The sequence below is a fragment of the Canis lupus genome, chromosome 26, assembly GCF_011100685.1.
Source record: "Canis lupus familiaris isolate Mischka breed German Shepherd chromosome 26, alternate assembly UU_Cfam_GSD_1.0, whole genome shotgun sequence".
Lineage (NCBI taxonomy): Eukaryota > Metazoa > Chordata > Mammalia > Carnivora > Canidae > Canis > Canis lupus.
The window spans coordinates 718,232-745,539 of NC_049247.1; the positions used below are offsets into that span (position 1 = coordinate 718,232).

The 27,308-nt window shown below is 55.9% G+C and overlaps 1 protein-coding gene across 4 annotated transcripts in view; it reads left to right on the forward strand.

Moving 5' to 3' along the window:
- The first annotated feature begins 3,292 nt into the window (after positions 1–3,292).
- Positions 3,293–27,308, forward strand: part of GALNT9 (polypeptide N-acetylgalactosaminyltransferase 9) — a 79,780-nt gene continuing 55,764 nt past the window's right edge. For 3 of the 4 annotated variants that reach the window (XM_038574677.1, XM_038574678.1, XM_038574675.1), the window contains exon 1: positions 3,293–3,675. In XM_038574677.1, the coding sequence (XP_038430605.1) occupies positions 3,435–3,675 (241 nt within the window). In that variant the 5' untranslated portion in view covers positions 3,293–3,434. Of the gene's footprint in view, positions 3,676–8,610; positions 8,986–27,308 lie in introns of those variants that run through there. The other variant, XM_038574679.1, reaches the window with a different exon arrangement.

Consider the following 27,308-nt stretch of genomic DNA (forward strand, 5'->3'; position numbering starts at 1 on the left):
TCCCAGAGTGACTGGTCAGGGATCTGTGGCCTTACATTGTTTAAGTGTTTGAGACTTGCAGGCTGCTTGTTTCTGCAGCATAATCTGGCCTAACCTAACTGATGTGCTACATGGTAAACATGGCCTGCCACATGCACAGGATGAATTGTGAAAAAGAAATGGTTTTCTTTCCATGCTATAGGAGGGAATCACTGTAGGTTCTGCCAAATTTCAGCTTTTGGTCCAGTTTGGGGCCCAACTCGTGGTCCAACTCAGAGTGTCGTCTCAAGGCCAGACTCCCAGCAGAGCATGACTTTAACATGAAAGAGCCTGGCATTTCCCTTAACTGGCATCTCTTTACAGTGCACTGCCCCATCATCTGTGCCAACACAGTGTCTCCCCCTCAAGATTTTAACCACTTGACTCCCCCAGGATGCCTTCCCACGTGATACTTGCAACACCAGGCTGGTCCTACACCAACAAAACAGCACTCAGGACCTCACATCTGCTCAGGGTCCAAAGAGCCGGCTATCTATCCGAGGGTCCCCCGGGGGCTGGGGCTTTGTGGTGGTAGAAGGGGTGTGTATGTGCTCTGTGTGTTCCCAAGCACCGATGCCCACAGTGGGGTTGCTTCTCCATCCATGAGCCCTGCCTCCTACCCACAAGTATTGTGGCATGCCTCACAGTGAATATCAGTGTAGTTGAAAATCAAACAAATACCAATTTGCTGAACTATCAGATGTATTCCCTCCCTGCAGAGTACCCTACATTTTCAAAGTGCTTATATCTTGAATGAAATATTTAGCCAAACATTGATGCATATTTGGATATATTGTTTCCTGCTAAATTTCAGGATGCAGTACAATGTACTTACATGAACAAAATAATGTTTTCTCCTGCAAAACCACTTTAACATCAATTTCAATAAACATATAATGAAAAGTGCTTGATTTTTTTCTTGAGTGACAGTAGTTAATAAATCTGATTCTGGAGCCAGATTGTCTGAGCTTGAATCTCAGATCCATGCTTTGCCATCAGTATGAACTTGGGCATGGCATTGGCCCTCTTGGTGACTCAGTTTCCACTTTTATAAAATTAGATGATACCAGCTTTCATGGCAAATGTGGCTACTGTCAGTCTTACTCTGTTAACAGCCATAGAGGACCCACACTGGTATCTGGCTAAATCTTCCCACTGTGTGTGTTAGCTCTTTGTATTTTTATTCTAAAAGCTATCCTTGTAAAATTGGGAAGCATCCTACAACTTGGCATTTTGTAAACAGAAAAATGCAGTATTTCCTAAGAAGGGACATGGGATTGGCTGTTTATCAAAAACAGACCAGTGTTCATCAAACCTGCTGCATTGTAAGACTCTCCTGATGATTAAAAACAGAATTCCCAGGCTCCTCTCAAAACAAGTGATTTACATGGCAAACAGGCCATAAGGCCCAGTGGCTGTCTCCTTCCTGGTGGGGGTCTTCTGACTTTCTTGAGACAAATGTCCCAAGAAAGAAGAGAAAGTTTTGATGAGGACGAGAAATGGGTATTTTAGCCCTCCCCAGAATCCACCAGGGGTCACAAAATGTCCAACCTGGGTAGTCTGGCCTGCTGGAGGTCATGAAATGTGTGTTAGAGAAGAGAGTGCTGGACCAAGAGCCAGAAGACCCTAATGTCCCCTGACACACAGGTATGAGACACACACACACAGACACAGACTCACACAAATGAGCACACACAGGTACACACAGACACACACAGGTACCCACAGGTACACACAAACACACAGACACACATAGATACACACACAGGTATACACAGACACACAGGTACACACACATGCACACACACGTAGCCAGAACTCCCTGAAGCCCAACATCCTTGTCATATTCATCTCTGTATTGGGGACCCAGCACAAAGTTAGCTCAATAAATGTTCTATCACTTATTTATTCAACAAATATTTACCAAGCACCAATTAAGTGTCAGATACTGTTTCAAGTACCAGGATGCCGCATGAAGCAGACAGGAAGCCCTAACCGGGGTGCTCACCCCACTGTCCGGGGCTGGGGCAGGTTTCCTCTCCTGACCCAGCTGCCTGTCTGTAAATGCCCTCGAGCGGCCCCGGAAGGGGGCGGGGGGCGGGGGGGCGTGGTGGCTAGGGTGGATAACCAGGTTTGCTCTCCCCTGAGGTCTGAGCACCGGATCTGGAGAACCCGAGGCCCAGGGGTCTGAGCCTTTCTGTCCAGTTGGTTGCATGTTTCAGCCTGATGGAGACCCCGGTCCCGCTGAATCCCGGGATCGGTCCACCGGTCCACGAACTCAGCTTCTTCCCCGCCCCCAGCTCCACCGGGGAAAGTAGGGTGGGGGTGGGGGTGCGGGAGGTGGGAGTGGGGGTGGGGTGGGGGAAGGAAGGCCCGGAGTTCGTTCCGTTTGGCCTAAGTAAACGGGGCGACCGCGGAGATGGCTCTGACCCTGTTGTCCGCCCTCCCTTCACAAAGGCACCTCACCCCCGCCCCTCCTCAGGCCCATTCATGCAAACCACACGGCCTCGACCAGGCACTCCCCAAGGCCCCACTTCCCCGGGTCAAGTTTGGGGTTTATTCCAAGCCGAGGGAGGGTCCTGGGAAAGAGGATCCGCGCACCTCCCCTCCGCCCTCCCGCCCCCGCGCCCGCCGCATCCGCGCGGACGTCCTTGGTCTGGGTCTGGGGAGCGCGCGACCCGGCCCCGCCTCGCCCCGCCCCGAGGCCGGCCCGGCTGGGGCCGCGGGAGCTCGCCCGGACCCTGCGCCCCGCGAGCATGGGGCGGGGGTGGGGGGCGGGCGCGGAGGCCCCGCGTGCATGCTGATGAGCTGGGCGGCCGCGTCACTCCGCACCGGCGCCGTGGCTGCTGGGCTGGCAGGAGCCTCCCGGCGGCCGGAGCGCGCGCCCCGCCCGCGCCTCCCCAGCCTCTCCCGCCTGGGGCCCGCCCGCCGCCTCCCGGGACGGGCCGCGCCCCTCTGCGGGGGATGCCGGCTGCCCCCTGCGCGCGCCGCCCCGGGCAGCCCCTGCGCGGGGACCCACCCCGGGCGGCGGCGGCGGCGGCGGCGGCGGCGGGCGCGCAGGGCCGGCGCGGGCGGTGCTGAACGGACAGCTCCCGGGCGCAGGCGGCGGAGCGCGCGTCCTGGGCCCGCGGCCCCCGCCCGGAGCCCCCCGCCCGCAGCGCCCCGCCCGCCGCCCCAAGCCCCAGGCTGCAGCCCTCGGGGCCCCGCCCGCAACCCCGTGCCCGCAGCGCCCCCCGCGACCCTGCCCCGGCCCCGCCTGCGCCCTCCTCCCATCCCGCCCGCAGCCCCCGCGGCCCGTGGTCGGCGGGGCTGGCTCATGGTCCCCGAAGCGGCGGGCCAGGCGGAGGCTCCTGTGGCCGCTGGGCCCACGGGGATGCCCCGCGGGTGAGGCAGCCCCCCAGCTCCCAGCCGCGTTCATGGCGGTTGCCAGGAAGATCAAAACTTTGCTGACGGTCAACATCCTGGTGTTCGTGGGCATCATCCTCTTCTCCGTGTACTGCCGCCTGCAGGACCGCTCCGAGGGGCTGGTACAGATCGTGCGCAGCGCCGACGGCCGGATGCGCAGCCGGCACACCAGGGTGGGCGCGCTGGTGGACCGCGAAGCCATCCTACAGCGCCTGGACCACCTGGAGGAGGTGGTCTACAACCAGCTGAATGGTGAGCCAGGCGGCGTTCCACTTGGAACAAAGGGGCTGGACAGAAGGGCTGGAGGGAGGACTGTCCCAGGTGCCGGGAACACCGCCCTGTGCTCCAGCCACTGGAACCCTTGCTGACCCCAGGGCCGGATGGCCAACAACAGGGGCTGGGATTGAACTCCTGTGTTACTCCAGGTGGAGACTGGGTAGGAGGCAGATAGGAAAGAGAAGGGTTCCCTTTAGCAGAGTGCTGGGCTGGATGACCACTCATTCATTCATTCTCCAGTGGACATTTGAACCCCTCCCCCATCACCACACATGAAATGTCTCCAACTTATTCCCTGGGAGAACTTGAAAGAACTTCTCAAGAGGTTGTAGGACTCGCTTTAAGAGCTGGCAGCGCCCAGGCCGGAGCGTGAGGGGGTCTTTGGGGGTGCGGGTCTTGGCTTGGGGTCCTATCTCTCCTGGAGGACGTGGAAACTGGGGGGAGGGCAGTGCTGCCCTTCAGAGGTGGCCTATGCTGTGCTCTTTAATGCCGGTAGGGAAAGGGGCCTCCCTGTGACCTCTCAGCCTACCCAGCCTCCTGTCCTAGGGATACTCAGGGCTCCCTCCAGAAAATATTGCTGTGGGATGAGTGTGAAGCCAGGAGCTGGTGACTCCTGGACAGATTGAGTTGGGTGTCCGGGAGGAGCTTGGCAGGTGTTTACCCCACAGATGGACCCTGGGCTGTGGTCCTTGGGAGCCCACAGTCCTGGGAAGCAAGCCCAGTTTCTGGTGGGGGGCTCCTGGCTTCTTCCTTGGAGGTGTAAGCTTCCTGTAAGGGTCGGCATCGGTGTTGCTGAGGGTTGGGGCCAGTGGTGGCTGCTGGGAGGAACGGGTATTTTTCCACTGGGATGCAGCAGATGGAAGGAAGTGCCCGCTGCACCCTGGGTTCTCCCTGTGCTGAGGTACAAGGAGGGAGAAAAGTTTGTGTGTTTACCTCATTAGTAGGTTTTTCCTTCTGTTCTGTGCTATTCTGGTCTCTGCATTGGCAGCCCCAGCAAACTTCCTCAGGAAGCGTGGGTAACTGGCTCTGGGTGGAGGCATCTGGGAGTTGGACTGCATGCTCCATCTCTGTGTAAGGGGGTCTTCTTGGGGCTCCTTCTGGGAGGTAGCAGCAGCTTGAGCCACAGAGGCTTAGGGACACCCTGGATGAGGGCACCGTCCCAGCCTCACCTGCTGTCTCTCCAGCACCTAGAACTCCCAGTTCTCCTCCTGGGGTGGCTTTCATGAGTGAGCTCTGTGGCTTTTCTGACCTCTCCTATTCAGCCAAGGCCACGAAGGGAGAAAAGTTTAGTCCAACTGCCACTTGGCTGGTGTGCTGGTGTGATTCATCTCCTAGAAGCTGTGCCCCGGTAACAGCACATAGTTTTATTGAAGTGTATTTGTCAAGGTGTTATGGCCTGGTTTATGGGGAGAACCGGAGGATTATATAAAATCATTGGCAGCACATCCGGTTGTGTAACATCATGACGGCCAGCTCAGCGCTGAGGGCCGCTCCTCATCTCACCCTTCAAGGTGAGAGGGAACCAGGATTCTTGGTGGAAGGGGAGGCCAGGAGTTCTGGCAGACGTTCCTGACCCTAATAGGACATAATGGAACATTCCAGGAAAGCCAATGTCAGCCCCTTGCCCACCCAACCTTTCCCCTCTCTCCTCCCTTACCCACACCTTTTTCTCCACGTGCATCCCTGTCTATCTCTCTGCCTCCCTCTCTGCCTTGTCCCTTTCTAGTCTCTCTGTTTCTGTCTCTGTCTCTGTGTGTCTCTCTGTCTCTGTCTCTCTGTCTGTGTCTCTCCCTGTGTGTCTGTCTCTGTCTGTCTCCCTCCCTCCCTCCTCCTCCCCATTCCCCTCTGATGAGGGTCTTGCTGTCCATTTCTAGGCTGTGTACCCAGCATGGTGCCCCACCCAGGAGTCACTCAGTATTTGTTCCTGGAAGTGATGAGAGCTGATCTCCCCCTTGTCCAGGGTTGGTCCCTAGGGAGGGACAGCACAGGAGTGGGTTGACATTTGTTCACAAGAAGCCATTTGAAAACAGTGGGTACAGGCTCCTCATGTGGCAGGGTGCACAGGGCAGGAGCACTCCCCAAGACTGGCTGTCCGGCTTAGAAATGATCCCTGGGAGTCTCCCCCGAACATAGAAGGGAGGGAAGACACCCAAATGAAGTAATGTAAATGTACATTTCCTCGGCCTTGGGTTCTTCCTGGAAACGTCTCTCCTTGCTTATAGGAGCTGGGGGGAGGAAAGGGTGTCCAGCAGAGCGGGGCCCAGGAATAGGACGTGTTTCCCGCTCCCTTCCTTCAGCCAGTGCCCTTTGTCTGGAATGTCTGATCGGCTTCGGCAAAGATCTAGTGAATGGTGTGTGTAGATCCAAATTCACAGGACGAGGGAGAAAATATTTAAGGAAATGCGATATAGTCACATCCTGCATGTACATGAGTTTGCTTCTAAATTCAGTGCTCAAAACAATAAAAAAATGTTGACAGCCAGAAATCATCCTTCTGAATATGTTCAGTTGCACATAAAGTACAGCATCTGTGGTTGTGTGTGCGCAGCTGGGTCTCATGGACACGTGTTTGAGAGCCTCTGGCTTGACAAGAAGCACAGGGAGGGAAGCGTCCCCACTGGGCCGCCTGGTCTGAAAGCCCTCTGCCCTCAGCGACACAGCCAGTGCTGGGGACCGGGACCAGATGGGCAGCAAGGACTCTCCCCTGCTCCGTGGCTTCCAGGTTCACTTCTTTCTCAGAATGAACCAAGCTGCTGCAAGGCTCTGTCCCCGTTGGTCACGGGCACTACATGGGTACAGGCAGTCACCTGCTTTTGGGCCTCAGGCCCAGTCAAGGCCCAGCCTCCCCCCACTGCAGAGGAGAAGCTGGCTGCCACCTGGTTGCCCTGCTCCTTCCGGGCCTCTGGACACGTCCCTCTGACCATTAGGGACCACGGTTCTGAACGGCACTGGGCCAGTTATGGTGAGGTTTTGGTTGTGGTTGGCTGGCTGCAGCAGAGGGAGGTACTTTCTAAATTTCAGAGTGTACGCGCATTAACTCGACCCACCCCTGCACAAACCTGTGCAGTCGGACGTCAAAGCGTGGTCTGCTATGCAGACAGCAAAGCCCAGGGACAGCACAGCGTGAGGAGGCTGATGAGCAAGTGAGTGACAGTCTACGTTAAAGACAGCACTTACTTTAGAAATGGCCTGCATTTCTATTGTCGTCCAATGGTTCAGCTAAAGTGGCAGATGGTCCAGGGGGTCCTACAGCATCCCGGGCTTCGAGCAGCCCCTGCCGGCCCAGCAGGCCACGTGCCCTCATCTGGGAGAGAGAGGATTTCGACTCTGCTCTCTCCGGAGCTTCACAAACCCACGTATGACTGGTGCCATTTTTACCATATTTGTGCACGATGCCTGCCCCATTATTTTTCTGTTTCGTTCATGGCTCTAACACCAGAGTCTGAGGCCGTACCATGCATGATGTTAGTGCTCCATAAATATTTGCTGAATGAGTGGATCTTTCCCTAAACAATTCATTACTTTTGCTTAAAATGAATGTATTTAAAAAGACAGCTGCAAATCAGCACCACACCCACAAGCAGGAGGTGACCGGAGTGATGAAGACAAGATGTTAGGTTTAAGTTCTGCTGGGTGGTGCTGTTGCTCCAGGACTCTGAGCCCAAGTGCCATCCACACACACCCCCCCCCCGCCCCCCGCCCCACCCCGCTCCCTGTGATTGAAAAGGGAGACTCCAGAGTGATAGGCACACATCGGGATTGGGTAGCAGGAAACCCTTGGGAAGTCCAGAGACTTTAAAAGGGAATATGTCTCATGATGGGAGTCGATGTAGTTCAACACTATGTCCTTCTTTCGCCAAAAATCCTGTCTGATGCATACTGTTTGCATCTTAAAAGGATGAGTAAGTCAGCTGGTGAGAGCCTGCAGAAGAGGATGCCTGGGTCGGAGAAGAGTGCCCAAAGAATCCGGGGGCCGCCAGGGTCTGGCTATCTCTGCCACATGCCCCTCGCCCCCACAGTGTGCCTGCCCAACGTGCCCGTCCCTGGGAGCCGGCATGCGGAGAAGGTGCTGCTGTCCCCAGAGAGGTTCTGGGCTTTTCTGTACACAGAAGCAGGTCTGTGGTGGAAATGCTCTGAGATGTTCCACTTGCCAGGGAACGTGTTCCAGCAGAAAACTCCTGTTCCTCGGCGGGTCGGGGCCTCTCCAGGCAGAATTCACCGGTCCACATCCTCCAGAATCCGTGCTATGAGCCACACCATCCCGCATTGCCCATCTCAACTGGCCGCAGCTGGAGAGAAAGTGTGGGTTGTCCACCACATCGTCGAGGGTCTGGCAGGTCTGGCTTCACAAGGGCAGCAGTGCTTACTTGGCTGGCCTTCCGCCCTGTGTCCGCATGACTCCTGCTCTGCGGTTGTTGATTTACCATTGAGAGTGAGAAATGAATGCCCCACTGGAGCTGGGCCTCCTGCGGATGCAGGGCAGGGCTGCGGGCTGCTGCGGTGGAACGGTCTTTCCCACCCTCCCCGCGGCACTTGAACAGTGCTGGCGGCAGCCTCACGCACTCTGACAAGGTGGAGAGCATTTGGTGTTGCCTTTCCCCACCCTCTTTGCCTGTGCTTCCCCATCTGCCGGCCCCATCCAGTCAGGGGGCTCCTCCTGGACGCAGGGCTGCACTCCGGCAGACCTAGCCCTCGTGTTTGGGAGGAGGCACAAGGACGCTCCACCCCAGGATAAATACCTCTCTGGCTCTCGGGGTGGGAAGTGGACCTCACCTGGCCTGGCTCAGAGAGGAGATCTGTCTGCAAATCTGCAGCCGCACTTCTGAGGATAATTCATGCAGGCGGCGATCCCACCTCGAAGGGGCGGGCTAAGTGATTGCATTTACAATTCAGCTCCGCAATCTGCATATTTCAAAGCCCCTACTTTCTGAAAGGACAGTGTATCCTTCCTTGGCTGGAAACTCGACAAAAACAAGTCTCTGCATGTTTCCATATCCGGTGTCCCATGGAGATGGGATCCACATCTGGGATCCACAGGATGTCCAGGATGGGATCCACATCTGGGATCCACATCGTAGGGCCAGCGTTCTGCTCCCACAAAGTCCAGATACCCTCGGAGGGGAGGCAGCCAGATGCTGACAGAGAGAGGTGACAAGGGTCTGCAGGGGTGAGGATGGCCAAAGTTGAGATGGTCCCTCCACTGCTTGGCACGGTGACCCGCTGTCGTCGGCATGTCTGGTTGCCATTCACAGGAAGGAGAAATTTGTTTCCCAGGTTGTCTGAAAGGTATTTAAGAGCTGCATGATCTCCCTGTGGCCCCACATCACATGTGTGACTACAGCAAAGCAGACTCCGGTCCTCATGCCGATCTGCTGGGAGGTGGTGGCGCAGGTCAGCAGGGTGGCTCTCACACCCACAGGACACTGTGGACCAACCCCTGCTGGATCATCCCATGACGTGTGACATGCATGCTGGGGACCACAGGACACGTGTGGAGGAGGGTGGTGTGATCTGGAATAGAGGCGGGAGGGGGCCCCTGGCCCTCTGCCCCTCCTGCCCTGGCCTTACCTTCTCCTCTTTGAAGGAAGGTAATGTCTCATTTATCCACGTGTTTAGTAAGCACCTGCTATCCTCCTGATGCCAAGTCTGGATCCATAAGCAGTTGTGATGCAGGTGCCCCCCCCCCCCCGTGGGGCTCACATCCTAGGAGGGAGGCTGGCAACTATGGTTGGGTGCCAGGAGAAAGCAGAGGGATGGGGAGGGGGGAAGGTGCGGTGCTCGAGACAGTGCACTGGGTGGAATCATGCCCCAAATTCATGTCTACTCAAGCCCTCAGGATGGCCCCGTATGTGGAGACAGGGTCTTCAAAGATGTGCTCCATTCAGGTGAGGTCATGCAGGAGCAGGTGAACCCTAACCCAGGGAGTTGTAGAATGAAGAGGGGAGGCATGGATGCAGAAGACAGAGTCCACGTAGTGGTGGAGGTGGGGATGGGGGGGTACATCCATGCGCAGAGGATCAGGCCACACCAGGAGCTGGGGACATGGAGAGACGGCCCCTCAGGCTTTGCCTGAAGTTCTGGAAATCATGTCATTCTGTCCAGCTGGTTGGCACATCCATGGTTTCACTTGGGTCCTTGCAATTCAGACGAGACCTGCATGGGGGGCAACTCTGCCAAAAGAAGACCAAGGTCTCCCCAGGGACCACAGGGGCTGGACAGTGCAGGTCTTTTAGCCCCCTGCCTATGGCTCCATGTGTGGCCCCCATCAGGGCTTCTCCCCCCAATGCTGTTGACATCTGTGTGGATCATTCCCGCCTGTGCACTATTGGAAGTCGGTAGATGCTGAGCAGCGGCCCCACTTCCACCCTTGGGTGCTGGTTGGCACACCTGCTGTGCTCACGAAATGGCCAGATGTGGCCTCGTCCCCGAGAGCAAGATCGCCCCTGTGGAGACCCTGTTTTCCCCTGAGGCCGTGGCGGCCAGCTGGCTGGGGTCCAGTCTCTCCCTCTCCAGGCTCACCAGCTCTAGGCTTGGCATCCTCACTGAGAAGTGGGGTTGGTGGGGGCTCCAGAATCCGGGGGTCTTGCAAGGCAAGAGGAACCAGCCTGAGCAAAAGGGTCACCCCTGCCCTTGGCACGGTGGTTAAGCCCACGCTGTCTGGGTATAGGACCTGCTGGCCGCAGAGGAGGCACCACCATGGCCCCTCTTGGCTCCGGACTTGTATAGGCAGCTCATCCAGCTGGGCTCTGTAGCCACCTGTGACTTCTCTTCTCGGCTGACTGATATTTTGGATGAATGATACAGGCTTCCTACTTCGTGTGGTGATAAATCACCTATTTAAGAAGCAAATGTATTTAATTTAAAATGTGCATCGACATGAAGGACACTGTTGAGTGAGGTGATTGAGAGGTCTGCAGGGACACGGATCGCACACAGGGGTGGAGGGAAGACCAGACCTGGGGCCCTGAGCAGCTGACTGTGGGGGCTGGGACAGTGGCCTCCTCTGGGCCACGCACCATGGCTGTAATGGACGGCGGGAGGCTCTCAGTCTGATGATACGTAAGTCGTAAACTAGCCATCAGTGTAACTGCAGTGGGAGAGCCTGGGCTTGCCCTTGGGGCCCTAGCATTTGTCAGCTGTGTGGACTTGGGGGCAGCACCATGGGAGCCTCTGTCTCCTCCAGCTTAAAAGGAGGCTTATTGATTCTGGCTTCAGTTGAGATCTTTGATTTTCAAGTGACAGAAGACTCAGTCCTGAGAGACATAACATTGTGCTCATTGGCCCTTGGGCTACAGGCTGTTGGGCATTAGGTGAGGCTTGAACCAGCAGCCTGGCCCTGTCTGTCTCCCCCGTTAGGAGCATCAGCTTTATTTCACCCCTGGAACCTGGGTCGATCGCGTCTAAACCACAGGACGCTGAGAATGGGGGGGGGAGATGAGTTCCCAGAAGGAATCAAGGAAGTAGACAGGGCTCAGAGTTGATAAATGTCTTCTCCTGGTAGCCTCGCTGGTCCACTGGGCGGGTTCAGTGTCCACTCTCCCTCTCCATACAAAGCGTATCACATGTGGGCGTGCTGGCTGGCAGATGCGAGTGATGTCCTGCCGGGACGCCCCTCAGAGATGCACCTGCCCCTGTGGACCTCATGCTTGCTTGGGCTGGAGCTTCAGGGATGCAGTGACGAAGCAGGCAGAAGGCCCCACCCCTGACCAGCAGCAGGCAAGCCATCACCACGACTGCCCCGGCCAAGTGTGGGCTAGGTCACCTCCTGGGAGATGGTGACAGCGCCCATCTGGGACCTGCCCGAGAGATCTAGGTGGCGCCCAGGGGTCAGCCAAACCTGGTTGTCCTTGCAAGAGCTCCTGCGTAGTATGGACTCGAACATCTTTTCTTGCACCAATTCCATGTCAACTGTGTATCCCCAGGAGACCAAGGTCCTTGTATTGGGGGTTGGACCTGAAAGACTGGGGTGGAGGGGCCAGTGGGCCCTCAGGAGCCCCACCTCCTAGGCTCACCTGCCTGGCCACCCGGTCAGGTCAGGTCTGATGTGCACCTGTCACATGGGCCTTCCCAGAGGGCTCAGGAGCCTCAGTGGTTGGCTTTTCATTCTTTAGTAAATAAGCCAAGAATGATTGTTCCTTAAAATGCCCATCCCAGGGCCTGGCAGTGCACCAGGGAAACAGTGCAATGAGGTGTCAGGCCTGCAGCAGGTCCTTGTGGAGCAGCCCCCGTGGGGCCCTGGTTAGAAGTGGGACTGGGCTGGAGGGCCCAACTGGGCAGGGGCGAGGGGGTACAGGGGATACGGTAGGGGGCGTGGTGGGAGGTGGGGGACGTGGGAGATGTGGAGCATGGGGGATGAGTGCCGGGGTGAAGCCCTGGCTGTGGGGTCCTAGCTGTGGGTGGGCTGTCTTGCCTGGACCAGATGCCTGGGAGGCATGGAGGGGCCGGGGCCACATGTATTAAGGTGTATTAAGAGAGCAAGAGGGAAGAAATCTCAAGCCGAGCTGACTGAAACTGCAGCGCATCTTAGATGTTTGTAACACTTTCCACCTGGTGCAGCACCTCCTGAGCTCACAAAAAGACAGGGCATCTGCAGAAACGTTGGTTCTCTAGGATGGTGGGCTGGGTGGCGGGGTGCATTTGGAGTCGCCTATAGACACCTTCTTTCAGGCCATTAGGGCCTCTTCCACGACGTGGACGAAGGTAGGCCAGGTTCTCAACTACTGTGCAAGGGCGTTAGGGGCTGCAGTGGACGTTGGTCTGAGGTCCCCCACCTGGTGTCGGCCCCCAGAATGATGCACAGGAGGATGGTGTTGACCTGGTCCACTCTGAACGCTTGGGAGTGCTGCTGATACGTAGCAGGCCCCTCAGCACTCGGTGGTCAGCATGTTGGGTGCCACACGTCCACAGCGTGCAGCCTGTGGGAGTCAGTGACCCACAAGGTGGCTCTGCCTGTGGCCCGAGTCTAGCTGAGGCCTTCAATGCATCTGGGGCTGAAGCCCCCGCTGACCACCATCCGTGTTCAACCCTTCAGCAAACACTGAGCACCTGCATGTTCAGGCAGAGCCAGAGCCCCATGGACACAGCAGCAAAGCCATGCGTGGACCCCACCCTTGAGGATCCTGCGTCCCCTGAGGAGGCATGGGAGGCTGAAAGAGAAGCTCATTTAATCTCCTCTTGCTTAAGTTAGCACTTAACTGAGCTGCACAGCACAGCACCCAGGAATTCTGTGGGCCCAGGAGGTCAGAGTCCACTGTTCTCTCTGTGCTGCAGTTGGGTGTCCTCAGGGCTGCTCCTGGTGGAGGCACCAGGGGCAGGATTCCCGGCGTGGAGGCCTCTGCTTCCTGGGCCAGGCCCACCCTCCATCCGCAGGCCAGCAGCCCCGGCCTCCGTCTTCCATGTGAAAGGTCCCTGTGATGCGCCTGCCTGCCCGGTAACCCAGGACCCCCTCCCCAGCTCCCAGTCAGCTGATCCACAGCCTTACCCTCCTCACCGTGTAACTGAACACATTCTCGGGCTCTGGACCTGGAACACGGACATCTTGGGAGCCCGTTATCCTGCTGACCACAGCAGGCAAACTATATGGACACTTGAATACTGACAAACGCTAAGGAGCAAAATAAGGTAGAGAAGGACAGTGTCAGTGGGAGGCCCCGGCATCTTTGCTGGATGCCCAGAGACGGCCTCAGGGAGAGAATGAGGTGTAAGTGAAGACTGAAGTGAGAGTAGGTCACTCAGGGGTGGCGGGAAATGCTCCCAGCCCAGCAGGTGCCAAAGTCCTGGGGCAGCATTGCCCAGTGCATGGGCGGGATGGCTAGAGAGCTGGCTGTGGGGATTGTGCTGGAGACAAATCTGGGAGCCGTGGGAGTCCACTCAGGCTGCCGTTAGCGTCTGCCACAGACCGGGCGACTTACACAACAGATGTTTGTTGTCTCAGGGTTCTGGAGGCTGGAAGCCCAGGGTCAAGGTGCTGGCAGCTCTGGGTTTTGGTGGGAACACTCCTCCAGCTTGCAGATGGCCTTTTCTTTGTGTGCACACATTCTGTCTTCCTCTGCGAGGTCAGTCTTCACACTGTCCTGCCACCAGCTGGCAGGGCGCTGGTGACCCAATAAAGTCAGTTTAGTGGACGGGGTGGGCAGAGAGAAATCAGACCCAGCGAGCTGCTCTGCGGTGACCCAGGAGACGTGGGCCTGGATGGCAGGCGGCACCCCTGGCCTCCACCCGCCCGATGCCAGAGGCACCCACTTTCCCTGCTTGTGACAACCACAGCATCCAATGTCCCCAGGGTCATCCCCTCACCGAGAACGGGCAGGTACAGGTCGGCAGGTACAGGTCGGTGCAGCAGACAGAGCAGGGAGGGTATTTCCGATTGGAGGGAGCACCAGGGCGCGGGTGCATGGGGGGAGGAGTGCATGAGAGGCCGGTTTTGTGGCAGCAGATGGGTGGGAACTCTGAGGTTCTTTTCCAATTCTTCCATTTTCTGAGGAAGGCAGGAAGCGAGGCCACCAGCTGAGAATGGAGGTTCACAGCACCCCCCCTTTCTAAAACCCGGCTATAGCCTGAAATGGAGGTTTAAAAAGCAAGCATGTGTTAGGTTGTGTTCTGGCTTTGGCTCTGATAGGGGGCGTGAGAAAGTGCGTGTCAGGTGAGGGGAACCCCAGGCACCGGGAGGACAGCACCCTTCTGCGTGATGGACGTAGGTGGTCAGTGTTCACTTTGTAGGGGCCAGGTGCGGGGGGGCTTGGGATGGGAGCAGGCCTGGGAGAAGGTCTGCAGGGAGCGGGGTGCAGTTGGATCCACCTTGGCCCCATCCACATAGCTTGGCTCCCTCCTCAACCCCCCAGGTGATTCCATCCTGGTGTTTGCTGGGGGGACAGGTGGGAGGCTGGGGAAACATACAGCAGGCTCTTGGGTGGGGTGCATCTCCTAGGGAACCTTCTCAGGAGGAAGGCTGCTCCCTCCCCAAGCTGGCCTCCTCCCAACTGCCATGTTTCCCAGTGAGACCCCAGGAACGGGCTTGCTCATAGCCCACCCTAGGCTGTCGGGTGCACAGCCGTCCTAGGTGTTTTCCCGCACACCTGGTGGTGACAGCAGTGGATGGAGGTGCCACTTGAGTGCCCGGAGCCCTGCCACGACACCCCTGTGGCAACCTGGGAAGGCGATGGTCCTCCCATCACTGGGCCAAGGCAGGTCAGGCATTGCCAGAGGTGGGATTGGAATCCAGGCATGTCTGGCTCTGGGGTCCCTGCCCTGTGCACCTCCCTGGAGACTGGTGAGAACATTAGCTTAGATCAGCGGCAGGTATTATAGCTCCTGCCTCTTACAGCAAGAAAAGGGACTATTTTTATTTTTAACAGAATAGTTTGGTCAGATCAGCTCTGTGTGTAGCCCCTGTCTGAAACCAGCAAGCTTTGATTTCATTTCTGAGAAACAGGCTGGCGTATGCAGGGACTATTTTCACAGCATTTCGAGCAGATTGTGGAAAATGCCTGTTAATATTCTGGTGCTTGAGCACTTAGCAGTGGACAGGGAAGCAAACCAGCTTATCTTAATTGGTAGGAGGAGAGTGCTGTGGTTAGAATGTGGGCTGCCAGTGGAGGGTGGGCACCACCCCACCTCTTACGGCGAGGTCAGGTTTCTTCTTGCTTGGAGCTTCTTCGCCTGTGAGGTGGGTTCCAGTCACATTGTCTCATGGTGTTGCTGCCAGAATTGAGCAAGGGGAACGTGCAAAGGTCTTGGAGCACTGCCCAGCCTGTGGTCTCCATTCAGTAGGATGAGTGGCTGACATGGCTCAGCCTATTCACCCCCAGTGCATCTATCTTCCCAGCCAACCCCACCTGACCAAGCCCATAGTTCCTTTCCTGATCAGCCCACCCTGCTGAGAAATGCATGGTGCTCAGGCTTCCTCAGGAAGTCGGGGAAGGGCATCAGGGAGTGGCTTAATCCATTCACACTTCTTTCACAGAAAGCTGTCTGTTGTGGAGCATAATAGGGTGCTCAGAGCATGGTGCCTTCCTCCAAGAGTCTACAGCCAAGTACTAGCAATGCAGAAATTCAGAGGAGCACAAGAGGGGGGACCATGTTGATGGGGATGGCCAGGGGGACTTCATGGAAGGGGAGGCGTTTGAGCTACATAAGGAGTTACATGGATCTGGGTCCAACCTCCAACTGGGTGGCCTTGAGCAAGTCACTTCCTCTCTCTGAGCCTTGGTTTCCATGTCAGTGAAATAGGAAGAATGATTATCCTTCTGAATTTTGAGGAGATTACATAAGATAATACATACGAATGGGGCACCTGGGTGGCTCAGTTGGTTAAGTGTCTGCCTTCTACTCAGGTCATGATCTCAGGGTCCTGGAATTGAGCCCCAAGTCAGGCTCCCTGTTCAGCAGGAGTCTGCTTCTCCCTCCCCCTTGCCCCTCACCCCTGCTCATGCTCCCTGTCTCTCAAATAAATAAATAAAATCTTAAAAAAAAAAGATAATGCATACAAAGTGTTTAGCCAAGTGCCTGACACATAGCTGGTCCTCAGAAATATGAGCAAAGGAAGAAAAATAGTTGAAATTGGGCAGTATTTGAACAGATGGGTAGCATGATGCCTGGCACATAACACATTCTTAATAAATATTTGTTCACTGGATAGGTGGAAGGATGTTTGAGTGGATGGATGAGTGTGTGGGTGGATGGATGGGTAGATGGATGGGTGGATGGGTGGATAGATGATGGACAGATGAGTAGATGAGTGGGAAGGTAGATGGGTGAGTGGTTGATGGAGGGATGATGGTTGGGTGGTTAGATGCTTGGATGAGTGGGTGGGTGGGTGGATGGATGAGTAGATCAGTGGGTAGATGGATGGATGGATGGATGGATGGATGAATATACAGGTAGCTAAATGGAGGGATGGATGGATGGATGGATGGATGGATAGGTAGATGGGTGGATGAATGGATGAATGGATGGATGAGTGAGTGGGTGGATGAATAGATGGATGAGTGGTTGGGTGGCTAGATGCTTGGATGAGTGGGTGGGTGGGTGGATGGATGAGTAGATCAGTGGGTAGATGGATGGATGGATGGATGGATGAATATACAGGTAGCTAAATGGAGGGATGGATGGATGGATGGATGGATGGATGGATGGATAGGTAGATGGGTGGATGAATGGATGAATGGATGGATGAGTGAGTGGGTGGATGAATAGATGGATGAGTGGTTGGGTGGCTAGATGCTTGGATGAGTGGGTGGGTGGGTGGGTGGATGGATGGATGGATGAGTGAGGGGATGGATGATGGATGGATGGGTGGATGGACGGATGGCTATGGGAGGAGATCCTGCATAGTGAGAAAAGCCAAACATTGAGAAAGGGAAGCAAATATCCTGAATGGCTAAAGGAGGACAGAAGGGCAGGAAGGCAAGTTGGGTCTAAACGCACCTATGTACAGACAAGTGTAGGTCTGATAGCCTTGTGTCCAGTGAGGCCCTGACAGAAAGGTGTCCCTGCTGGGGGCAGAGACATGGAACCATAGGCACTGCTACCAGGGGCAAGAAGCCCTAGCTGCCCCCTGAGAACAGGGGTGTGGGGCATGTTCTCCCTCCCAGGGCTGTAGAACACAGATGAGGAGAAAAGACAGCATAGGTGTTTTAGTCTTGCAGAAATCATGTGGCCAGATTCTAGACCTTCCCCATCTCCTCTCTCCTGAGAGTCCTGCCAGGCATTGGAAGGGCAGACCCCCAACCCCGGCCTCTCCATCCCTGACCTGGGGCCTTTGGGGTCAGAAGGACCCAGGAGGTAGGGACCTGTCCGGCACTCAGTGAGGGCCAGCTTAGATCAGGTATTCTTTACTCTGCCCCCACCCCCAGACAGGCCCTGGACTGTCTCCTCTGGCCCAGGATGTTGCCAACCAGTGAAGGCCCTGTGGCTGGAGGGGACCCTGGGGAATAGAGGGGAGCCCCTGGGGGGAGTGTGGATCCCCTAAGGGAGCACTGTCACCTTAACTCAGATGGGGAAACTGAGGCACACGAAGCTTGAGTATTTTGCCCACAGTCAGTACATGGGTGAAAGTGGGGTTTGAGTTGTGGCAGCTTGGCTCTGGCACCCAAGCAGAAGGGACCCAAGTGTTTGCCTTGGAACCATGAAGGATGTGTTGCTGCCCCCTGAGCTCAGGTCTGGGGAGGTCAGGATGGAGCAGGCCACAGGACACTCCACACCCTCACACGCTTACAAGGTGAGAGCAAGAGCCAGGAAATCCATTTTGCCAGATATTTCCAGTCACTCCTTATTTTGCATGCTTTGTCCCCATAAATATTCACATTATGTATGAAGATTTATCAAACACTTGACTGGTCGCAGTGAGAATATATCTTACAGGTATTGCCATGTCCTGCAAAATATTCATAACTTCACAGTTCCAGAAGGGCGGTCTGTCTTTGGCGATTGACAACATGACACTAGTTCGGGTCCCCAGAGATCCTTAACAGACCTGTCTGAAATGGAATTTGCCACTGCATGTGGGGAGAGTGGGTACGCAGAACCTGAGGCAGGGGCACGGAGGAACCATCTCCCATAGAGCTAAGCGGGGCCTGCTGCTTTTCCTTCTACTTGCTAATCATCAAAATTAATAGCAGGTGTGTTAGATTGGCCTACATTTTTATAGGGCGAAGAAAGAGAGGAGCTGGAAGCTGGCGGGATGCTCTGCTCACTGCTTTTTGCACCCTGCCCTCCCTGGGGAAGGGGGCTTCCAAGGTTGAGGGTGCAGGGGGGCAAGGTGGGAGCCCTGGCTGGCAGGTGACAGGCAGTCTGTCCTCTGCAAACCTCAGAGTCCCACCTCCTGGGCGACTCAGAGTGGGACTGACCATGAGGGAAGCAGGGGGGAAGGGGGTAGCCCGTCCTCTCCGCCCCTGTGCCAGGGCCCTGGCATGTGTGGCACCTGTGGTTGCCATCAGAGAACACAGTCTTCGGCCTTGTTGGTGCCTCAGCGGACAGGATTTTTGCGCCTACCTTCCAGGCTCCTGGGGCTGTGAATTGCCCCCTCTCACTCTGTCCAAGGCTGCATGCTCCCCCATAGAGGGCCATCTGTCCCTCTGACTTCTTCCCCCACCCAAAACGTGAAGTTCATGATATTCAAGACAACATCCCTTCCCTGCTCTGCAAAAGCACTCATCTCACTGATTCGCATTTTTCTTCACGTCTGTCCTTGTAATTTCTTCCCATCTTGTTGGATATTTATTGCTTTTTTAGCAATTGGTGGTGTTGTGTCAAATCTAAGATTCTTGGTGGATTCCAGGGTGGCTGGTCTGTCGGCTGGAGGACCCGGATGTGGAGGGCATTTGGGCCCAGCCTTGCTGGTGAGGCCAGCCTCCCTGCTTCCTCCTCTGGAGGCCCTCGCTCTGCGTCTTCCTCTCAGATTAGCCTGTGACCCAGCAGCCGCTGCATTGGGGCTGACTCCTCCTGGAACGTTGGCTGAAGTCACTGTGACAGATGGAATCTGTGACTCAAAGAAGCTGAAAGCTTGAAAACCACACTTCCCCTCGAGCTGAAAACTCTTGCAGGCACCTACCACATGTGCCAGGTACCCTGTCTGGAAGGTGTGGATTGGCAGGTGTGAAGTGGATCTTCTGGGGATGGGGGCTGGAAGGGGCCTTGGGATGACCAGCCCAGGCCTCCTTGTGGGGAGGGGCTGCGGGGAGGCAGCTGGCTCCTCTGCGGCATTGCCCACTGCCCAGCGTCTCTGGAAGAGAAGATTCAGGGTCCCAAGCAGCCCTGATGCCCACTGCCTGACTGCAGTGGCATCTGTTCCTCTCAGGGGAAGCAGGACCCACAGGGCCCACGGCCATCCTCAAGGGCCCAACCCCATTTGGTTCTAACCCCTCCCTGCCTACTGGGTGGCCTTCAGCCTCATGGTCACACAGTGGATGCTCCAGCCCTGGGCATTGAGTCCTCATTTCAGGCAGGAGAAAGGGGGAAGAACCGCAGGAAAAAGGCAAGAAACCCACATATACCAGCTGAGTCTGTGCCTTTTAGACACTTCCCAGAAATTCCACTTAAATCTTACTGAGCAGATTTTGGTCACATGCCACCCCTGGCTGCAAGGTCAGCCCAGGGAGGAGAGTATGTTAACCGAACTCATTTCTACCCCAAACAAACTGTGGTTCTATTAATAAAACAGATGGAGAGAATAGAGGCTGGCCGAGTGACCAGAGTGTCTGCCCAGTCCCTCTCCCTGGAAGCTCTCTCCTCTTCCCCTCCGCTTCCCACCTTTCCCCTTCCCTCTCCTACTCTCCCCTCCCACACCCTCGTCTTCCTCCTCCTCTTTATCCCCTCCCCTTGTAGGAGTGTCCTGTGGCTGCTATAACAAGTGACCACAAACCGGATGGCCTTATGCAACAGGAATCTATCCTCTAACTGTCCGGAGGCCAGAAGCCTGAGACCAGTGTTGGCAGGTTGATTCCTCCTGGAGGCTCTGGGGCGATATCTGTTCCAGGCGTCTCTCCAGCTTCTAGTGGCTCCTGGCAATCCTTGGCATTCCTTGGCTCGTGCGCACCTGACTGCATCTCTGTCTCTGTCATCATGTGGCTTCTCCTCTCTGTGGGTCTCTCTGAGCCCCTCTAAATTATCAGGACACTTGTCACTTTTTAAAAGATTTTATTATTTATTTGAGAGAGAGAATGAAAGAGAGCACAAGCAGGGGGAGGGGCAGAGGCAGAGGGAGAAGTGATGTGGGACTCCACCCCAGGACTCTGGGATCATGACCTGAGCCGAAGGCTGACACTCACCCACTGAGCCCCTCAGGTGGTCCAGGACACTTGTCATTGGATTTAGGACCCACTCTAATCCCAGATGTTCTCATCTCAAAGTCCTTCCTGCAAAGACCCTATTTCTCATAAGGCCATGCTCGTAGGTTCCAGCTTTTGGGGCTACTATTCAACCCCCCACCCTCCCCATCCATCTAAACCAGGGGCACAACCTCTCAACCTCCAGGGGACCATGCAAAATCAGCTTGGGGCAGGCATCCAACCCCCAGGCCTGTGTAGGAGGCAGGCCTTGTGCTGAAGCACACGCATGCAGTCGGGCGGCTGGATCCTTCCAAAGGAGCTGGGAGCTCTCGGAGGGCAGTGCCCTGAAACATGCTCTAAGCCCCAAGTCCCCCGGTCCCTCCATGCCGGCTGCTCTTCCCTGAAATGTCCAGGTGGTTTGTAGAATCCGTGGTTGCAGACCACCGCTCGGCGGGTCCAGGGACGCTGCAGACCTACCCTGTCAGCCTCAAATGTGGCCATTGTATGCCTGCCCAGAGTTCCTCTGTCGCGGATTGCACGGGGGCCTGCTGCCTCCCTGCCTTGTGCTGGCACCCAGGTTTGGAGAAGCCGGTAGGGGAGCTGTGAGGAGCCTCAGGGCCAGGCAGTGTGGTGCAGTGATCACACACACAGCTCCAAAAGGCAGCACCAGGCCGTGGCATCCCCGGGGGATACAGCACTGCCTGTGTGCACTCTGCCTGTGTCCCCTCCCTGTGCTAAGGCTGCCAGGACAAGTCATCGCATGCGGATGGGCTTAAAACAACCCAGATTTATCCTCTCACAGTTCTGGAGGTCCCTGGGCTAACACCAAGGCATGGGCAGGACTGGGCTCTCTGGAGGCTCTCTGGAGGCTCCTTCCTGCCCCTTCCCACCCCCAGGGAATGCAGGCGTCCCTTTGCGTCTGGGCTCTGCCTTCAGAACTCATGGTCCCCTCTATCATGTGCGTCAAACCTCCCACAGCCTCTCTGCTTTAAGGGCATCTGACAGTGCGTAGAAGTCGCTCTTGGACGACCCAGGACACTGTCCGCATCTCAGGGTTCTGACAGTGATCCCATCGGCAAAGCCCGGTTTACGGGGGCATCTTTGGGAACCATCATGTAGCCTCTGGAGCCCATCACACCCATGCTGAGATGCAGACCCTTTGTTAACTTAATGCTATTTTTCTTTTGAAAACATGAAATGAGTTGCGGATATTCAGAGGTGAATCTGTCTCGCTGCCTTCTCTTCTAGAAGAGAAGTCTAGAGGTCTAGAAGATCTGGTATCTTAGGTGGGTTAGGTCTGGAGTGTGGCAGCCCCGACCTCTAGCCCCACAACAGAGGTGCCTCTGTTGTCCATAAATCAAGAGACAGTGGGCAATGGCACCAACACCTGAGTCCTCCCTGACAGGCTGCTTCTACCGCTGGGCCCCGCCCCATGATTCCCATGGGCGAGCAGGAGCTCTCAGGGTCCCAGACTCACTCCTCACTGTGGTGGCATCCAAATTATCTCTCATAATTAGAAAGTGTGTTCCCTCGGGTTATTGAAAGGAGCTTCAAATGATTATCCATAGAAACGAATGGCTATGGGCTTCAGGAAGCTTTTTGCAGAAGTATACACTCCTCTCCAACAACCGCAGGAGTGTGTTCAGAGGAAAGCTGCTTCTCCTCCAGAAGTCAGGTCCCTGCCTCTGAAACCAAACCCACCTCACTAAGCAAGAGCTCCAGACCAGAGAATGTTCTAGAAGCAGTAGGTGCCCTGACCTTGACAACTGGCTTTCTGTAGCTGGGGGCCCACTGCCTCTACCGAGACCTGGGGCCCTCTGGACTCCTGGGAGTGCCACCATCTGCCCAGCCTCCTCCGGGGGCTGCACTACTTGAGCCAGCCAGGCTTCAGTCCACCTGCACCAGGATGGAGCACAGCTAAGCGGGAGGGGAGAGGCAGAGAAGGCCACAAAGCTGGCCCTCGAGCCCCTTGTTCTGGGTGCTCCAGGTACCAGAGGAGGGCGCTCTCTGCTGGTGATTTAACCCACGTGGGCACATGCCCACTGTTGACCACCACTGTATCTGGCGGGATGAAATATCCGCTGGAACCCCGTGTGGGGACACCGTGCTGCCCGGTGACAAGCTCACTGAGTGCGGGAGGGGCTGGCCCCTGGGAGAGCCAGAGCCAAAGGAGCCAGCAAATAAGAATAAACACACACAAGATCTGCTACGGAAATATTTATATATCTATTCCATAAGATATTACATGGTGCTTTAGAAGATAATTATTAATTATAATTCAGTCTTATGTATAATAACATGGGAGATATTTCGAACAATAATTTCAAGTGGAAACTAAAAGCAAAACACAGACTTCTCCAGCTGGAGGACCAAGTGTGGGTGGGCACACCCTCCTGACCCCCTCCCAGGGCAACACCACGTCCAGGATGATGCAGACCTGGGGGCTGTGGCACTGGAGGATGCAGACAGTTTCATGGGATGCCTGTTCCGCTGAAGAAGGTTCCAGAATGCTTGCTGGAATCTCAGTTTTTGAGAGACATGAGGCTCCCCTCTTTGATGTAAACAGGGGTTCTCCAGATGCCCCCAGCCAGTCTGGGTGCCGTGATGTGGCCAAACTCATTCTCCACGGCCAGCTGGCCTCTCCTCATGCCACGCTGGCTGTATTTGCAGCACCGCCCCTGTCTCCAGCCTGACTGAGGAGTCCAAGGGGTGGGGAGAGGCGGCCCCATGAACGGGGAGCCCCTCTACCTGCCCGGAGGGGCAATGTCCACGAGGTGCATCAGTCCATGAGCAAGTGTCCAAAAGAGCCTCCTGTGGTCACCTGAAGCATTGTCCCAGGGCTTCCCCCGTTTTGCCCGAGATCACGAATCCGAGAAACCGCCAAGGAGCCGACACCGATGCAAACACACGAGGGTTGATTTACAAGCTCGAGCCTGGGTCCAAGTACACCCGACACAGCGGAGCAGGGACTTGGACCCCGAGGTGGGTTTCAGCTTAGTTTTAAGGGCTGGTCTCAGGGACCTCCAGAAGGGCTGGAGCAATTCCTCAAGTTCTGTTTACATTTTGATATGGGGCTTTCAAGGGCTTTGAGCTCTCCTCTCATTCTGATATGGGACTTCCTGCCACTGGCTTGGGCTCTGTTCTCATGCTAATAGGGACTTTCTAGGGCGTTAAGCTTAAACTGTTTTCTTCCTGTAACTGAAGTAAGGTAAAGTTCAGCTCTTATTCACAGGGGCCTGGGATGGCTGTACCTGTGCTAACGCCACTTAAAGTGGAATGGCCTAATTTTCTCAGCCTCCACACCCCAAGAGCACCTGGAACTGCTACTGAGGTGCATGATGAACACGGAGCCTAGTGCTCATAAGCCAGGTGCTTCCAGTAAAACACTTTGCCCACCCCCTGTCCATCCCCTTCCTACCTTTGCTGTAGTGCAGCGTGAAATGGTACTAATAGTAATAAGTAGTTGTAATTAATGTCCTTGATGTCAAAGTGTAAATTTTCTTTTTTTTCTTTTTTTAAAGATTTTATTTATTTATTCATGAGAGACAACAGAGAGAGAGGCAGAGACACAGGCAGAGGGAGAAGCAGGGATCCCGATGTGGGACTCGATCCCGGATCTCCAGGATCACGCCCTGGGCTGAAGGCGGTGCCAAACCGCTGAGCCACCCAGGGATCCCCCAAAGTGTAAATTTTCTAAAAAAAAATTTTATTTATTTGACACAGGGAGAGAGCACAAGTGCATAAATGCACAAGCAGGGGGAGGGGCAGAGGGAGAAGCAGACTCCCCGCTGAGCAGGGAGCCTGATGAGGGACTCGATCCCAGGACCCCAGGATCATGACCTGAGCCAAAGGCAGACGCTCAACTGACTGAGCCACCCAGGTGTCCCTCAAGATGTAATATTGGTGACCTTTACTGGTTCCCTCTAAAATTCTTTGGATGTGTCGGTAGGAGGCTATACAGCCTCACCCTCTGTGAGCCTCAGGGGTCCCTCTGTGAAACGAGGAGCAGAGCAGGCCCCACTGGCCACCGGCCAGTGCCGGTGTAATGACCATCAGCTGCCACAACCAGCCTGTGGTCCCCGGAAGTCCCAGGGTAGCAAGCAGGAGGTGTGGCTTCTGTTTAATCACCAGAGAAGTCTTCTGGACAACATTTCAAAGGGAGAGCTAATGCATGCAAATTTCCCATTGTTCTCAAAATCATTTCTCATTCAAGGGTAGAAGGAAGAGTCTGGTGCTCTGATTCTCGTGGAGGAGGAAGTGCAAAGTTTCAAACAGGAAAAGCCGCCTCTCCCTCACATTCTGGAGGCGGGGGACCTTCGTGATGCGCACCCATCTGTGCAGCCTGCAGGGGGGTGAGCGCCTTCTCCGAGGGACATCTCCCATCTGTGTGTCCAGTGGTCAGAATCTGCTGGCTGCAGGTCTGAGTGGCCGTGTGGCAGGGGGCCTGCCTCCTGGTGTCTCAGGGCTGCCCTGACAAAGCTCATGCTTCAATGCCCAAACAGCAGACATTCATTCTTTCACAGTCTGGAGGCCTGACACCCAGTGTGGCATGACCTCTTCCCTCTAGAGGCCGGGGTAGGCGAGGGGCGGTGTGGGGGCCTGCTTCTGGCCTCATCCAGCTTCCGGTGCCTCCATCCCTGCCTGTTCCCAGGCTTGTGGCCAAGTCTCTGGGCTGTCACATGGCCATCTTCTCTTGTGTGCATCTGTCTCTTCCTAAAAGGACCCCAATCATGGGGTTAGGACTCACCCCGATTCAGGATGTCTTTACGAAATTACCTCTGTAGAGACCCCATTTCCAAATAAGGCCACCCCCCACAGGTCCCCAGGGCCAAGAGCAGAGCTAACCACGGTTCCATGCACAAGGCTACAGAGCCTGCCTATCTCCTGTTTGGTGGCCTGACTGATGGGATGAGCCCCTGAGGGCAGCGGCAGGAACAGAGACACCATGTCACACCTGCACCCTGGCACCAGGCCCCGCTGGAGAAGCCAGGACTTCAGGACATATGAGGGCAAGAAGCCAGTTCTGTGGGTGTCGGTGTCGACCCCAGGGCCCTTGGCATGGGTTCCATGGAGCTCAGGCCTTGGACGCCCAGGAACGGCCAGGCCACCTTCAATCTTTCTAAGTTTCTTCTGGTTCCATTTGCCCTCATTACCCAGGGATCAAGCAATCCTGCCTCTTTAGAAGGAACTCTATGTGAGAGAACATGAACCAACAGTGGGAAGAGGGACGATGAGTCCTAGAAGCCCCATAGGAAAGCACTGATGTGCATGACCCCATAAAAACTAAATCAGGTCCATGGGTTTTTAATTGGTGGAGCTGTAATAGAGCTGATGGCTCTGACCACTCCCCCTGCCGTTCCAGCCAGGGCCAGCCTCTCAGGGCCGCTGCAGCTGCTCAGAGGTCAGGGGTCAGGGAACACCAAGTGGGCAGGATCAGAGGGCACAGGGCAAGGCCCAGAAGTGGCCAGCCCAGAACCTTACCTGGGACCAGAGGTGGGTTCCAAACAAAGGCCCTGCAGGGACGGGCAGCACAGGGCTGGCGCCCACAGAAAACCCAGAGCCCCTGCTCCATGCCAAGGTGGGGTCCCCCAGGCAGCATCAGCACCCCTGGAAACTTCCTGGGGACGCTAGCATTCCATCTACCCAGTACCTGTGAACCTGATGTTCCATGTGAGCCCCTAAAGCCTGTTCCAACCAGGCCTCAGGATGCTGGCCTGAATTTGAGAACTGCCATCTGTGGGACGCTGTTCCTCTATGGAGCCCTGTCTCCAAGGCCCAGGTGTGGGGTCCTAGGGGTGCGGCTGCTGAGCCCAGACACTGCCCACGTTCCACGGTTGCTATCCTTCATTCAGGTCAGGGATTCTGCATTGGCCCATCTGCCTGCTTACTGGGTTTCTTTGTACCCAAATCAGCACTTGCTGGTCTTTGGGGTGGTTGTAGGGTGCAGGCAGTGCAGCAGGAAGTCTGAGACTGGCCTGGGGTGGACGAGGTGTGGCCGGGCCTCAGCATTCCCACTGTGAGCAAGTGTTCCGTTCAAGGTCTGTCCACACCTCTTTTTCATGTGGTGGTGGTTTTGTGGGTGATTTCGCTGTGTTGACCGCCCCAGGCCTGCAGTGGAAGGACTCAGGGTTGGGGGATGGGGAGAACCGCTGGTGCCACGAGAGTTTCCGTGGCTCCTGAGCTACATGCTGCGGGCTAACAAGTCAGCAGAATGTGTTCAGCGAGGCAGTGTTAACCAGGTTACATACTGGGGAGTTGGTGAAAATGTGGGACTGGGGCCTCACAGGAACCCAACCCCATGTGTTCCCTGATCCTACACTCGGGGACTTTATAGCACGATTACCACCAAGGAGAATCTATGGAACGTCTCTAAGAGCTGATGAGGGGCCCTGTGACTCCATCTCCCACAAACCTGCAGTCTGGGGTTAAGGCCTGGCCCCTGGGCACTCAGGACCAGCTGCAAGTCTCCATCGGGACCAGGTGTCAGCCCAGTCCTCAGCCTCTGGCTCTCAGGGTCCACCAACGCCAGTGGAGCCCTGGGAACACTTGGGTCTCCCAGGGTCTTGTCCTCTGGTGCCTCACTCCACAGCCGTATTTAGGGGGCTCCCTCCCGACGAGGACATCTGTCTTTCACTTTCTGTAAAAGCACCCAAAACGAGGAAACACCCTTGGGCAAATTTCACGGATTTGGGGGAATGCTGGTGTCGTGCACTGTCCTGTGTCACAGGCTTCCTGCCATCCTTCCCCCTGGAATGGGCTGGCTCCTCCAAGCAAACGGCTCTTATCTGGGGCCCGGGGAAATGGGGACTGCTGGCTGTGGTCCTGTGTCTAAAGCCTGAGCTC